A 13,557-nucleotide genomic window follows, 5' to 3' on the forward strand; every position below is an offset into this window, starting at 1 on the left:
AGCATCTCAGGAGAGAAGGAATGGGTGACGTTTCGGGTCGAGACCCTTCTTCAATCTGAAGAAGGGTCTCGACCCGAAACGTCACCCATTCCTTCTCTCCTGAGATGCTGCCTGACCCTGCTGAGTTACTCCAGCATTTTGTGCATTTACAAGCTTTCCTATCTGAAGCATGACATGGGAAATGGCCATCTTTGTGTGCAGAGGTACAGCCACAGCCCTTGTTGTCCTTTGACTTGTTGCTATGGCACATCAAGAAGGGCAAGGAAATAATTCTGTTTAGATGGTCACACGGTGGGCACAGCTCTTACAGCACAATGTGTAAGCTGGAACACTGACAACACACACACACACTTGATAGACCTGAATTTTGTCATCAGACTTTTCGCCATCTGTCTCCCTATTTCGTGTTACAGTCTGTCCTCAGTGTCTGCCCAATGGCTTCTAATTAAACAGTGTAAAACTGGAGGCTGGTGTTTCTTCAGTTTCAGGTGCTTTGCTGACGTCAATTTTAGTTTAGTTTGAAGAAGGTTCTCGACCCGAAACGTCACCCATTCCTTCTCTCCAGAGATGCTGCCTGAGTTACTGCAGCATTTTGAGTCTATCTTTAGTTTAGTTTAGTTTAGAGATACAGCGCGGAAACAGGCACTTCGTCTCACCGTCCGCGCCGAACATCGATTCCCGCACACCAGCACTATCCTACGCACCAGGGACAATTTACACTTTTTACCGAAGCCAATTAACCTACAAACCTGTACGTCTGTGGAGTGTGGGAGGAAACCAGAGCACCCGGAGAAAATCCACACGGACAAAGGGAGAACATGCAAACTCCTTACAGACAGCACAAGTGGTCAGGATCGAACCCGGGTCTCTGGCACTGTAAGGCAGCAACTCTACCGCTGCGCCACCGTGCTGCAGTTTGGGCTATATTTTATTTTTATTTTTAATTGGGGGCCACATTTTAATTTTAAGAGATAAATAAATGTAGAAATAAATATTGAAGATACTCGATATTTAAAATACTTGCTAATTGTCAAGTGTGCAAAAGTGTTAAGCTCATTTGTCAGCTATTTGCTTTTTCCTTTCCTTATCATCGATGTTTTATCTAGTGAATTACACTCACCAGATTATATTGCGATATTTTTTTTCCCCGCTGGAACGAAAACCTATTGTATGTGGGTAGATTGTAACCTCCTATCAGAAGAACCAACCAGATGAAATAGGAGACATTTGTTACTCCATTCCAATTATATCCAAGTAGCTTCTTGATACCAAGCCAGTATTCGGAGACTGCAACTGCTGCTTCCTTTCAGTGGGATAGCTTGGAGTTAAGCCGAATTGAAAAACTCTCTGACTCGAAAGCTGGCGTGCTAATAATGGGCTGCGGTCCCCCGGTGAAATGTGAAGAATGCTTGTTGCAAAGCACGGGCGGCACAATGGCACAGCACTAGAGCTCCAGAGGCGTCACAGCGCCAGAGACCCAGGTTCGATTCTGACCTCCAGTGCTGCCTGTGCGGAGTTTGCGCCTTGTCCCTGAGACCGTGTGGGTTTTCTCCAGGCGCTCTGATTTCCTCCCACATCCCAAAGTCGTACGGGCTTGTAGGTTGATTGGTTTCTGTAAATTGCCCCTAGTGTGTGGAGAGTTTACATAAGTGCGTTAACATAGAGCTATTGCGAGCAATGGTCGGCGTGGACACGGTGGCACAAAGGGCCTGCTTCCATACTCTTGTATCTCAAAAAACTAACATTAAACTAAAGACTAAAACAAAATAACAGTTATATGGCGTGACTGTTTCCTTTCACCTTATTTACTCTGATGAGATAAGATTTCAAGATTTCAAGATCAATTTATTGTCACATGTACCAATTAAGGTACAGTGAAATTTGACTTACCATACAGCCAAGTAAAAAGCAACAGTACACACAGCCACATAAAATAAAATTTAACATAAACATCCACCACAGCGGATTCCACATTCCTCACTGTGATGGAAGGTAATAGATTTATTTAGATTTAGAGATACAGCGCAGAAACAGGCCCTTCGGCCCACCGGGTCCGCGCCGCCCAGCGATCCCCGCACATTAACACTATCCTACACCCACTAGGGACAATTTTTACATTTGCCCAGCCAATTAACCTACATACCTGTACGTCTTTGGAGTGTGGGAGGAAACCGAAGATCTCGGAGAAAACCCACGCAGGTCACGGGGAGAACGTACAAACTCCATATAGTACAGCACCCGTAGTCAGGATCAAAACCTGAGTCTCCGGCGCGGCACTCACTGTAAGGCAGCAACTCTACCGCTGTGCCACAGTGCCGCCCAATAAAGTCCAAATCAACTTCCACTTTGTTCACCCGTGGTGAATTGAATTGATGAACCATGCAGAAGATGTTAGAGACTAGATACAATATTGAAACGATTCCACTGGGTGTCCCCCTCTTTGAGTCAAGTCTCCACTGCTTTCTTTGGTTAACTTTGAACAAAGATTGGAAAAAGTAAAGCTTTGAGAACTTAATCAGCCTTAGAGACATCTGTGTTCATCTCTTTCATTCGGGTAACATGTCAGCCGTATTTACTGCAGCTGCCGCAGTCACAGAGATAGCAGTGCCAGGATACCTCTCCTCTCCCCACATCTCACCTCCCCACTGTGTGAGCCCACAGCAAGAGGCAGGGAGAACAGGAGCCGGGACGTGATAATGAATTGAAGCTGACACTGAAGTGTAGTAGTGAGGTGAGACATCAGCAGGTCAAAGTGACATCTTGAAGTGCTTGTGTAATGGAGAAAGTGCCAGCAAAATGTGTTAGGTTGAATTCAGCCAACCTGCCGCTTCTGAACCAAGCTGCAAGCTGCAACACAATTTTATGTTGCTTACTTGCTGAGGTCATCTCTGGATAAGTAATCTTTGCACTTTAGCTTGAGGGCCACTCTTTATTAGCTACCAAACATAGTTGGGGCAGTGGGGACTCAAATGGAGATACGCTTTTTCTTTACATTATTTGAAATTGGAGATGGAACGGAGTGAAAGCAAGCGTGTCAGATTACACCCGAAAACAACCATGGTCATTGCAAGTAACTCCAAACTGTGCAGAGGCAAAAGTGGAGATAAGTGTACTTACCAGAGGCCTGTGACTTCCTAAAAGCCCTTAAGCCAAAAACCAGCCTGAAAACATTGATCAAGACTGCAAAGATCCTGAACATTTTCCTTTTAGTTTAGTTTAGTTTAGAGATACAGTGCGGAAACAGGCCCTTTGGCCCATCGAGTCCGCGCCGACCAGCAATCTCCGCACATTGACATTATCCTACACACACTAGGGACAATTTACACATTTTCCCAAGCCAATTAACCTACAAATCTGTACGTCTTTGAAGTGGGAGAAAACCGATGATGTCGGAGAAAACCCATGCAGGTCACATGGCAAAATTACAAACTCCGTACGGACAACACCCGTAGTCAGGATTGAACCCGGTTCTCTGGCGCTGTAAGCACTCAGGCAGCAACTGTACCGCTGCGCCACCGAACCGTCTGCTCCTTTTTCAGCTTAACATTTTTAGATGAAAGATTGAACAGGAATACACAGGAACAGGCCCTTTCGCTGCTTCTACGAGCTCACCTGTAGTCTGTGCTGAACATGATGCTAAGTTAAACAGATCTTCACTGCCTGCATGTGATCCATTCCCTGCATTGTTCATGAGCTTACCTAAGAGACTTCTCTCTGGTCATCTAAGGTTTCCTTGCCCTGCCGTTCTTAACCCTCCTCATTACCGGTTACTGGTCCTGAACTCTGAACAGCTAATCTTTAATTGACTCCCACATGTCAATAACAGCTGCTCCCTATTTACTCTCCCTAGCTAATGCCTCATAATGTTGCCATCTGCTTTACCCCAATTTCGTACTTTCCCCCAAGGACCTGGCTTGCCCTTATGCATAACTATCTTAAAACGTTTGGAGTTGTGATTACTGTTCCCAAAATACTGTTCCACCTGGCCAGGATTGTTTCCCAATACACTTTGGCCCACTTTGGTCCCTCCTCAAGTTGGCCTATCCACATACCGCTTCAACAAGCCCTCTTGGACACACCTAACAAATTCTGCCCCCTCTAAGTCCTTTTAAGATCGAAAAATTGGAATAGGAACATAGAAAATAGGTGCAGAAGTAGGCCAATCGGCCCTTCGAGCCAGCACCGCCATTCAATATCATCATGGCTGATCATCCAAAATCTGTACCTCGTTCCTGCTTTTTCCCCCATATATCCCTTGATTCCCTTTAGCCCCTAAGAGCTAAATCTAGCTCTGGTATTTTTCTCATCTGAAAGCAAAATTTATGATATGGACAGGTTTGATAGATAGTGTCTTTTTTTCTCTATAGAGTTTAAAAATGTCAAATGCCAGAGGGCATAGATTTCACCTGATGTGGAAAGCTTAAAGGAGATTTGCGAGGCAAGATATTTCTATACTGAGAATAGCAGGTGATCAGAATCGCTGGCAGGCAAGCTCGTAGAATCAGCTCGTGGATTAGTTGACTACGTTGCTTCACCATGCTAGTCCCATTTACTTGTCCTTTATCCCTACAAATCTTTCCTATCCATATATTTGTCTAAGTGCCTTTTAAATATCGTAATTGTACCCACCTCTACCAAGACCTCTGGCAGCTCATTCCATATACGCATCACCCGCTTTATGATGAAGTGTCATCCCCCCCATCTCCCCCCCCCCCCCCTCCCCCCCCGGAGTCACTTTTAAATCACCCCTCTCACTTTATACCCACAAACTCTAGTTTTGGACTTTCCTACCTGGGGGAAAGACTGTGGCCATGCACCTTATCTATGCCTCTCATGATTTTATACACCTCTATAAGGTCACATCTAAACCTCTCCTTCTGAAGAAAGTTCTTGACCCAAAATGACACCTATTCCTTTTCTCCAGAGATGCTGCCTGACCCGCTGAGTACTCCAGCCTTTTAGACAATAGACAATAGACAATAGGTGCAGGAGGAGAACATTCGGCCCTTCGAGCCAGCACCACCATTCAATGTGATCATGGCTGATCATTCTCAATCAGTACCCCGTTCCTTCCTTCTCCCCATACCCCCTGACTCCGCTATCCTTAAGAGCTCTATCTAGCTCTCTCTTGAATGCATTCAGAGAAATGGCCTCCACTGCCTTCTGAGGCAGAGAATTCCACAGATTCATAACTCTCTGACTGAAAAAGTTTTTCCTCATCTCAGTTCTAAATGGCCTACCCCTTATTCTTAAACTGTGGCCCCTTGTTCTGGACTCCCCCAACATTGGGAACTGTGTCTCCACACAGCCGTAAGCCACCAGACCTGGTAACATCCTCACCATTATTTTTTTGCATTCTTTCTAGTTTAATGGCATCATTTAGTGCTGAAGGAAAATTTAAAGAAGGCACCTATCTGGAGTAAACTGGATGTCTCCTGTTCTCCACTGTTGCCATGGTGCAGTGGAGATGAATTAATGTCAATTGGCCTTCAATTTTCCAGTTAAGACCTGCTTCACTGATCTCACGGGCAGTGAATTCATGATTGAATTTTGCACAAATGACATTAAACTAATGCTTTAACCTATCTGATGTTACCATGCATGCCCTCAGCTTCATAGCGCTGGCATATTATCTGCATGGAAGAACTAGCAACAGCCTGAACCTCTAGTTCTCTGCAACAATCTGAAACTGTTCCTCAAGCCCAAATGTTTGTGCATTTCCCTCAAATAGTACAGAAGTATAGAGTAGAGAAATGTAGAAGTGTAGTATATTGAGTAGAGAAGTTGGGAGGTCATGTTGCAGTTGTATAAGATGATGGTGAGGCCACATCCAGAGTATCGTGTTCTGTTTTGGGCACCATGCTATAGGAAAGATGTGGTCAAGCTAGAAAGGGTGCAGAGAAGATTTACGAGGATGTTGCCAGGACTCGAGGGCCTGAGGAATAGCAAGAGGTTGAGCAGGCTGCACCATTATTCCTTAGAGTATAAGAAGATGAGGGATGATCTCATAGAGGTGGACAAAATCATGAGAGGAAATGATCAGTTAAATACACCAGAGTAGGGGGACCGAGAACCAGGGACATAGGTTTCAGGTGACGGGAAAAGATTTAATAGGAACCTGACAGGTAACTTTTTTTACACACATGGTGGTGGGTGTATGGAACGAGCTGCCAGAGGAGATAGCTGAGGGAGGTACTAAGAAACATTTAGACGGGTACATGGATTGAATAGGTTTAGAGCGATATGGGCCAAACACAAGCAGGTGGGACTAGTGTGGATGGGACTTGTTGGTCAGTGTGGGCAAGTTGGGCCGAAGGGCATGTTTCCACGCTTTATGACTCTACAACAATGTTATGTGGATATTCTCTAATTCGTTTCTCCCCCACAAATGAAATTACTCTCTAAGTCTTTGGAAACTTTTCACATGGCAAAATCTCGTGTTTGCTTTCTACGCAGTCTTCTCTGTGTAAAGCAAACCTCGTCCGTTCTTTCCTGCAAGGTCTCACTCAAGATTGTTGGTTTCATCCTCCTAAACCCTTTAATCCTCTGCAGCACTTTATGTTTATGTTGTTCACTTTATGGTGACCAGAACTACACTGCTCCAAGTGTTAGACAGACACAAGATGCTGGAGTAACTCGGCAGCACAGGCAGCATCTCTGGAGAGAAGGAATCAACTCTAGAGATGCTGCCTGTCCCACTGAGTTACGTGTCGATCTTCGGTTTAAACCAGCATCTGTGGTTCCTTCCTACACACTGCTCCAAGTGTGAGTTTTACAAAGGTTTGTTACAAATTTAGTGACCTCTGCTTTTTAATTCTCTCCAGAAAATAAGCCGAGGCGGTTGACCTGTTAGTTTTTTGCAGCCTTGTTGGCTTCTATTGTTACTGTCAGTTATTTTGATCATGCACCACCTGATCTATTAGCTTGTTATTCCATTTAGATTGATCTTTTCCAAGAACTGTGTCATCTCCTTACTTTTCTTATCCAAATGTAACATTTCGCATTTATCTCTCCTGAGGTACATTTGTCAAAGGAGAGGATGTAGTGCCAGAAACAAAAACAAACGAGGAAAGAGGGTGGCACAGTGGCACAGCTGGTAGAGCTGCTGCCTCAGAGCGCCAGAGACGCTGTTTGATCCTGTCCTCGGGTGCTATCTGTGTGGAGTTTGCACGTTCTCCACTGTGACCTGGTGTGTTTCCTCTGAGTGCTCCAATTTCCTCTCACAGCCCAAAGAATTGCAGCTTTGTTGGTTCATTGGCCTCTGTGAATTGCCCCTAGTGTGTCGGCAAATGTGGGATATCATAGAACTGGTGTGAGTAGGTCGGCTTGAATTCAGTGGGCTGGAAGATGTTGTATCTCTAAACTGAGGACAGCACGGTGGTGCCATGGTAGAGTTGCTGCTTTACTAAAAGCCTGAAGTATCTGTAGGAATAATAATAATGTACTTTATTCGTCCCACAACGGGGAAATTTGCAGGGTTACAGCAGCAAAGTGGATAGCAAAACTAAATAAGCATTCATTAAAAAAATAAAATAAGAATGCAAGCATGGTCAGTACATAAATGGATATTCATAAGACTGTACGTTGAATCAGTTAAAATGTGTAGGAAAGAACTACAGATGCTGGTTTAAATCTAAGATAGACATAAAATGCTGGAGTAACTCAGCGGGACAGGCAGCATCCCTGGAGAGAAGGAATGGGTGACGTTTCGGGTCGAGACCCTTCTTCAGTCTGAACCCACTGAGTTGCTCCAGCATTTTGCCTATCCCACTGAGTTACTCCAGCATTTATTGTCTATCTTTGAATCAGTTCACCTCGGTTACATGTTAATGTGAGCCCTCAAACTGTTTTTGCAATTCAAACGGAATGACAAAGGAGGGGAATGGCAAAGGTTACTGATCGTGATTTTGAGCCAACAATCTGCGGCAAAATAATTTGCATGCGAACATCTGATGAAGGACTGCCATGAATAAATGACGTGCCAAGGTTCACCATGAATATTGACTGCCCAAATGAGACGTTGCAGGATGACTGACAAGAAATGAAAACATTAGCTGACGGAAAGCACCACAGAAACGGATTGAAATAAAAGGGAAAAAAAAATCAAGATATTTTCCCAATTGTTTGGTCCAAGTCAAATGCACACCACCCACCTCTTAAACTGAGCCAGAACATGATCCATTTTCCTCTTGGATGTTTAAACTGAGCTTTTAGTCACTGCTTAAGATGCTAATTTATTCCATAATTGAAAGAATTAATCAATTTTATTCCTTGTGCCGTGTTCTCTACAACTACTAATCACGTCCACTTGTCACCAGACCCGATTTTCTGCTTCTCAACTTCTCAAAGAATATTGTCAATATCCTTTAATATTTTATACCAGGCACATCGCCAATCTTTGCTATACATATAAAAGTTCTACAGCTTCTTCAGCAGTCCAAAGGGGTAGAATTTCTGATATTCAATCTTTTCAAAATACTACAGTCGGACATTTTGTTAAAAAGAATCGGAGAAGTGGTTATCTCTTTGCCTATGATTACTTCAAACTCTAAAGAACACATATGGTTCATTAATAGTGTAAGAAAATAACTACAGATGCTGGTACAAATCGAAGGTATTTATTCACAAAATGCTGGAGTAACTCAGCGGGTCAGGCAGCTTCTCTGGAGAGAAAGGATGGATGACATTTCGGGTCGGGACCATTCTTCAGACTGAAAGTAGGGGGTGAGGGAGAGGTAGAGCATTGAGAAAGCAGTGAGCAGTAGAAGCCAAGCCAGTGGAGCAATCAGGGCCAACCACAAATGACCTCAGGCAGGGTGTTGCCTGGTCGGTCCATTGTTGGCTGGGGAAGGTGTGATCTCAAGAGAAACAATGCGGAGAACTGTGGAACTGGTGAAACGACAAGGGAGGAGGAAGGGGGCAAGGATGGATGGGAGAGAGGAGGGGAGTATGAGATGAAGTTACTTAAAAGGACTGGAGGTCATAGTCTCAGAATAAAAGGACGTTCTTTTAGGAAGGAGGTGAGGAGAAATTTCTTTGTAATCAAATGGTGGTGAATCTGTGGAATTCGTTGCCATAGAAGGGTGTGGAAGCCAAGCCAGTGGATATTTTTAATGCAGAGAAAGATAGATTTTTGATTAGTACAGGTATCAGAGGTTTGGGGAGAAGGCAGGAGAATGGGGTTAGGAGGGAGAGATCGACCAACCATGAATGAATGGAGGAGTAGACTCGATGGGTCAAATGGCCTAATTCTACTTCTACCACCTATGTCCTTATGACCTTCTACAGAGGGTTAATCAATTAATTATCTGTGGATAGCGCCCCCTGAGGAGTGAATATGACCTTTCGCTTTCGGTTCAGTGTCAAATAATAGCAACATGGTGAATTTCCTCATAATAGAAGAACCACATCTGTTGCCAGAGATGTATGCATTGCTAACATGGTCCCATGAAGATTAATGGCATCAACACATACTTTGTGAAATTGAATGGCAAGTGGTTTGATTCAATCGCGAGGTATCTTGAAATTTGAAAGAAAGCTTTGCTCATGGTTGGCCATGGAGAGATCGGTGGACTTGCCTACCATGGCAATAATGTAACACGGGATGCCTCACAGCCTTTTGCAGCATGAATGAGATAGAAGCTAAGCGACTTCAGTAGTTGTAACAGCAATGGCATCCCACAGCTTCCAGTCCATACCAGAGACACTCAACATTTTGAAGCCATAACTCTGATACACACATCAAGGCCTGTGACAATTAAGGCAATTCTACGTACACAAGACCTGCTATTATCCTCGGCCCAGGTTTCTCTTTCACTTTCTCTCTTTCATACATTCTCTTCTTTTATTTGTACCTTCATCTTACTCTTTCCAAAACTTGACGTCTTTCCTCCCTCGTTTCATTCTATTTTTATTTCCCTCCCCTTTTGTCTCTGGCCTCCATGCTGCCTTTCATTCTCCCGTTCGGGTTTGGTTTAGTTTAGTCATTAAACTAAACTTCTGTTTAGTTTAGAGATACGGCGCGGAAACAGGCCCTTCTACCCACCGAGTCCGTGCCAACCAGCGATCCCCGTTCATTAGCACTATCCTACACACACTAGGGACAATTACAATTTACCAAAGCCAATTAACCTACAAACCTGTACGTCTTTGGAGTGTGGGAGGAACCGGAGAAAACCCAACGCAGGTCACCGGGAGTACGCACAAATTCCATACAGACAGCACCCGTAGTCAGGATCGAACGCGGGTCTCTGGCGCTGTAAGGCAGCAACTCTACTGCTGCGCCACTGTGCCACCTCTTAACTGTAGTGCGGTTTCTAAGGGAATGTAATGAATATTTTGTTGTTGAGTGCCCCAGTCTTATTTACTTTTTCATCCTTTTTCACAAATGTGGGCCTTTTCTAGGACTAGTTTTCTGCTGAGATCCATTCATGTTTTGTCAACTTTACCCAACGGATATTCCATATGATTATCTAGTCAATCAGCTGGTAGAGATTCTGCCTCACTGCACCTGGGTTCGAAACTGACCTCGGGTGCTGTCTGTGTGGAGTTTGCATGTTTTCCCTGTCCCCGCGTGGGTTTCCTCTCAGGGCTCCGGTTTCCTCCCACATCTCAAAGACGTGTGGGTTGGTAGGGTAATTGGCTGCTGTAAATTGCTTTGAATGTGTAACGAGTGGACGTGAAAGTGAGATAGCATAGAACTAGTGTGAACTGGTGATTGATGCCCAACATGGACTCGGTGGGACGAAGGGCCTGTTTGCACGCTGTATCTTTTTAGATTAGGCACTAGTTCTATCTTGCACACTAGGGACAGTTTACAAAGCCAATTAACCTACAAAACCTGCATGTCCAGAACCAGGGGCCACAGTCTAAGAATAAAGGGGAGGCCATTTAAAACTAAGATGAGAAAAAACTTTTTCACCCAGAGAGTTGGGAATTTGTGGAATTCCCTGCCTCAGAAGGCAGTGGAGGCCACTTCACTGGATGAATTTAAAAGAGAGCATTAGATAGAGCTCTAGGGGCTAGCAGGATCAAGGGATATGGGGAGAAGGCAGGCACAGGTTACTGATTGTGGATAATCAGCCATGATCACAATGAATGGCGGTGCTGGCTCGAAGGGACAAATGGCCTCCTCCTGCACCTATTTTCTATGTTTCTATGAAACCGGAGCACCCGGAGATAACCCACGCGGTCACGGGGAGAGCGTACAAACTCCGTACAGACAACACCCGTAGCCATTAATTGAACCCGGGTCTCTGGTGCTGTACGGCAGCAACTCTACTGCTGTGCCACTGTGCTGCCTTATCTCCGAAACAAAACGGCATATATTGATTGCGAAGCAGCAAATGTGCGCGAGATGGTTGTTACTCACTCGTGATGATAATGACTTTAAACTCTTGTGCTTTTTTTTCTTCCCTTCTCTGTGCTTATTTTTAGCTGATCAGTGGCGGTTACATTGTCAGTGCTGAGGCAGTATGGGATCACGTCACAATGGCCGACCGTGAGTTGGCATTCAAAGCGGGGGACGTTATCAAAGTCCTCGATGCTTCCAACAAGGACTGGTGGTGGGGACAGATTGACGATGAGGAAGGCTGGTTCCCAGCCAGTTTCGTGAGGGTAAGTGACGGAGAATTAGACCTTTTCTGATTACGCTCGATTGCTGGAAACTGCGTCGGAAATTAATCCCCCCTCCCGGTGGATGACAAACCGTTGTTTTGCTGTCAGAACCGAAAATGTAAAAGTTAACGGAGAAAGGATCAGGAAATTAGAAATTTGCATGGCGGTTCTGTTAACAGTAAAAGTTATTTTTATATCAAAGAAACTTATACAGAGAGACCTTTAAATTTTGATAAAGCTATAAACTTAAGTCATTTTGCATACCTTGGGGTAGCCAAAACAAAGAATTCCCTGTGATTTGTCACATGTGACAATGAAGTATTCAATTCAATTCTATTCCATTCAAAAACTTTAGGCTCCTTTTGTGCTTGTACATGTTTTAATGTTTTTATCTCAAAAAGCCATGGATTTGCAATACGGCACATAATATAAAATAATGAGCAATTCTTATAACCATAAAATATTAAGGCTTACTAGTTCCCTTCCTGTGCCTCCAGATTAGGGCAACTGAGACAAATGCTCTATTTTCATTCTTTGCCCTGAAGTACTGGATGCGATGAGTTGTGACTAATAGCATCTATCTGTCTTTGAGTAACTCGAATAATCACTTACCCGTTCAATATACTGTACAGTGATTAGATAGGTCAAGCCTCCACAGATCGGGGAACAGACAATATTGAAGACTACTCTTATACCTTCCTATTAATGTTGGTGTCAAAACTATCCTCAAGTACATTGAAACTGTTGGGGGTGCTGGACAGGATATTGGTTCGCAAAAGGACTCAAAGTGCTGGAGTAACTCAGCAGGTCAGGCAGCATCTCTGGAGAACATGGATAGGTGACATTTCGGGTCGAGACCCTTCTTGAAGAAGTCTGAAGAAGGGTCTCAACCGGAAACGTCACCTATCCATGTTCTCTCTTTATTCCCTTTACCGTAGATCTGTACACTGTGGACGGCTCGATTGTAATCATGTTTAGTCTTCCCACTGACAGGTTAGCACACAACAAACGTTTTTCATTTCACCTCGGTACATGTGACAATAAACTAAACGAAACTAAACTAAATTAAACTTCTCTGAAGCTGCTGCCAGACCTGCTGTGTTACTCCAGCACTTTGTGTCCTTTTGTGTATTAACCAGCAACTGCTGTTCCTTGTTTTTTTCAACAGGATATTATGATTTTTTATTTGGATGGCTGCTAATTAAGGGGAAACAAATAACTAAAAATATTAAGTTGATGTTGCCAAATGAGATTGTCTCGTCAGCCAAAATCGGTGATAAAGCGTCACTTGGGGGTGAATAATGTACATTAAGAGCTGATTCTTTGGTGTTACATAATGCAAACGGGTTTGTTGCTTGTCAAAGTCATTAGTTTAGTTTAGAGATATAGCTTGGAAACAGGTCCTTCAGCCCACCGAGTCCGTACCGATCCCCGCACATTAACACTATCCTACACACACTTGGGACAATTTTACATTTATACATTTATCCCAAGCCTATTAACCTACAAACCTGTACATCGTTGGAGTGTGGGAGGAAACCGAAGATCTCGGTGAAAACCCATGCAGGTCATGGGGAGAATGTACAAATTCCGTACAGACAGGCACCCATAGTGAGGATTGAACCCGGGTCTCTGGCACTGTAAGGCAGTAGCTCTACCATGCCGCCCCTTCCACATAATAGCAGTCTGCGGTACGTGCACCTTGCAAGTGGAGGCAGAGCCCATTGCCTTTCAATCTTATAGGACTCATTTAGATTAATAGGTCAGGGCAGTGATTTCAAGGAAGTTTTAACCGAGAACTGAAAAAAAAAGTACCATCACAAGAGGTGATCTCATCAAAGTGTTATGTGTAGCTGATAGACAATAGACAATAGACAATAGGTGCAGGAGTAGGCCATTCGGCCCTTCGAGCCAGCACCACCATTCAATGTGATCATGGCT

General features: G+C 44.1%; 1 protein-coding gene across 7 annotated transcripts in view; it reads left to right on the forward strand.

Moving 5' to 3' along the window:
- arhgef9a (Cdc42 guanine nucleotide exchange factor (GEF) 9a) overlaps positions 1 to 13,557 on the forward strand; it is a 224,866-nt gene that overhangs the window by 94,903 nt on the left and 116,406 nt on the right. For all 7 annotated transcript variants that reach the window (XM_078412533.1, XM_078412536.1, XM_078412540.1 and 4 more), the window contains one exon: positions 11,437 to 11,616. In XM_078412533.1, coding sequence (XP_078268659.1) covers positions 11,437 to 11,616 — 180 coding nt within the window. The remainder of the gene's footprint in view (positions 1 to 11,436; positions 11,617 to 13,557) is intronic.

This window comes from Rhinoraja longicauda, chromosome 15 (assembly GCF_053455715.1).
Source record: "Rhinoraja longicauda isolate Sanriku21f chromosome 15, sRhiLon1.1, whole genome shotgun sequence".
NCBI lineage: Eukaryota > Metazoa > Chordata > Chondrichthyes > Rajiformes > Arhynchobatidae > Rhinoraja > Rhinoraja longicauda.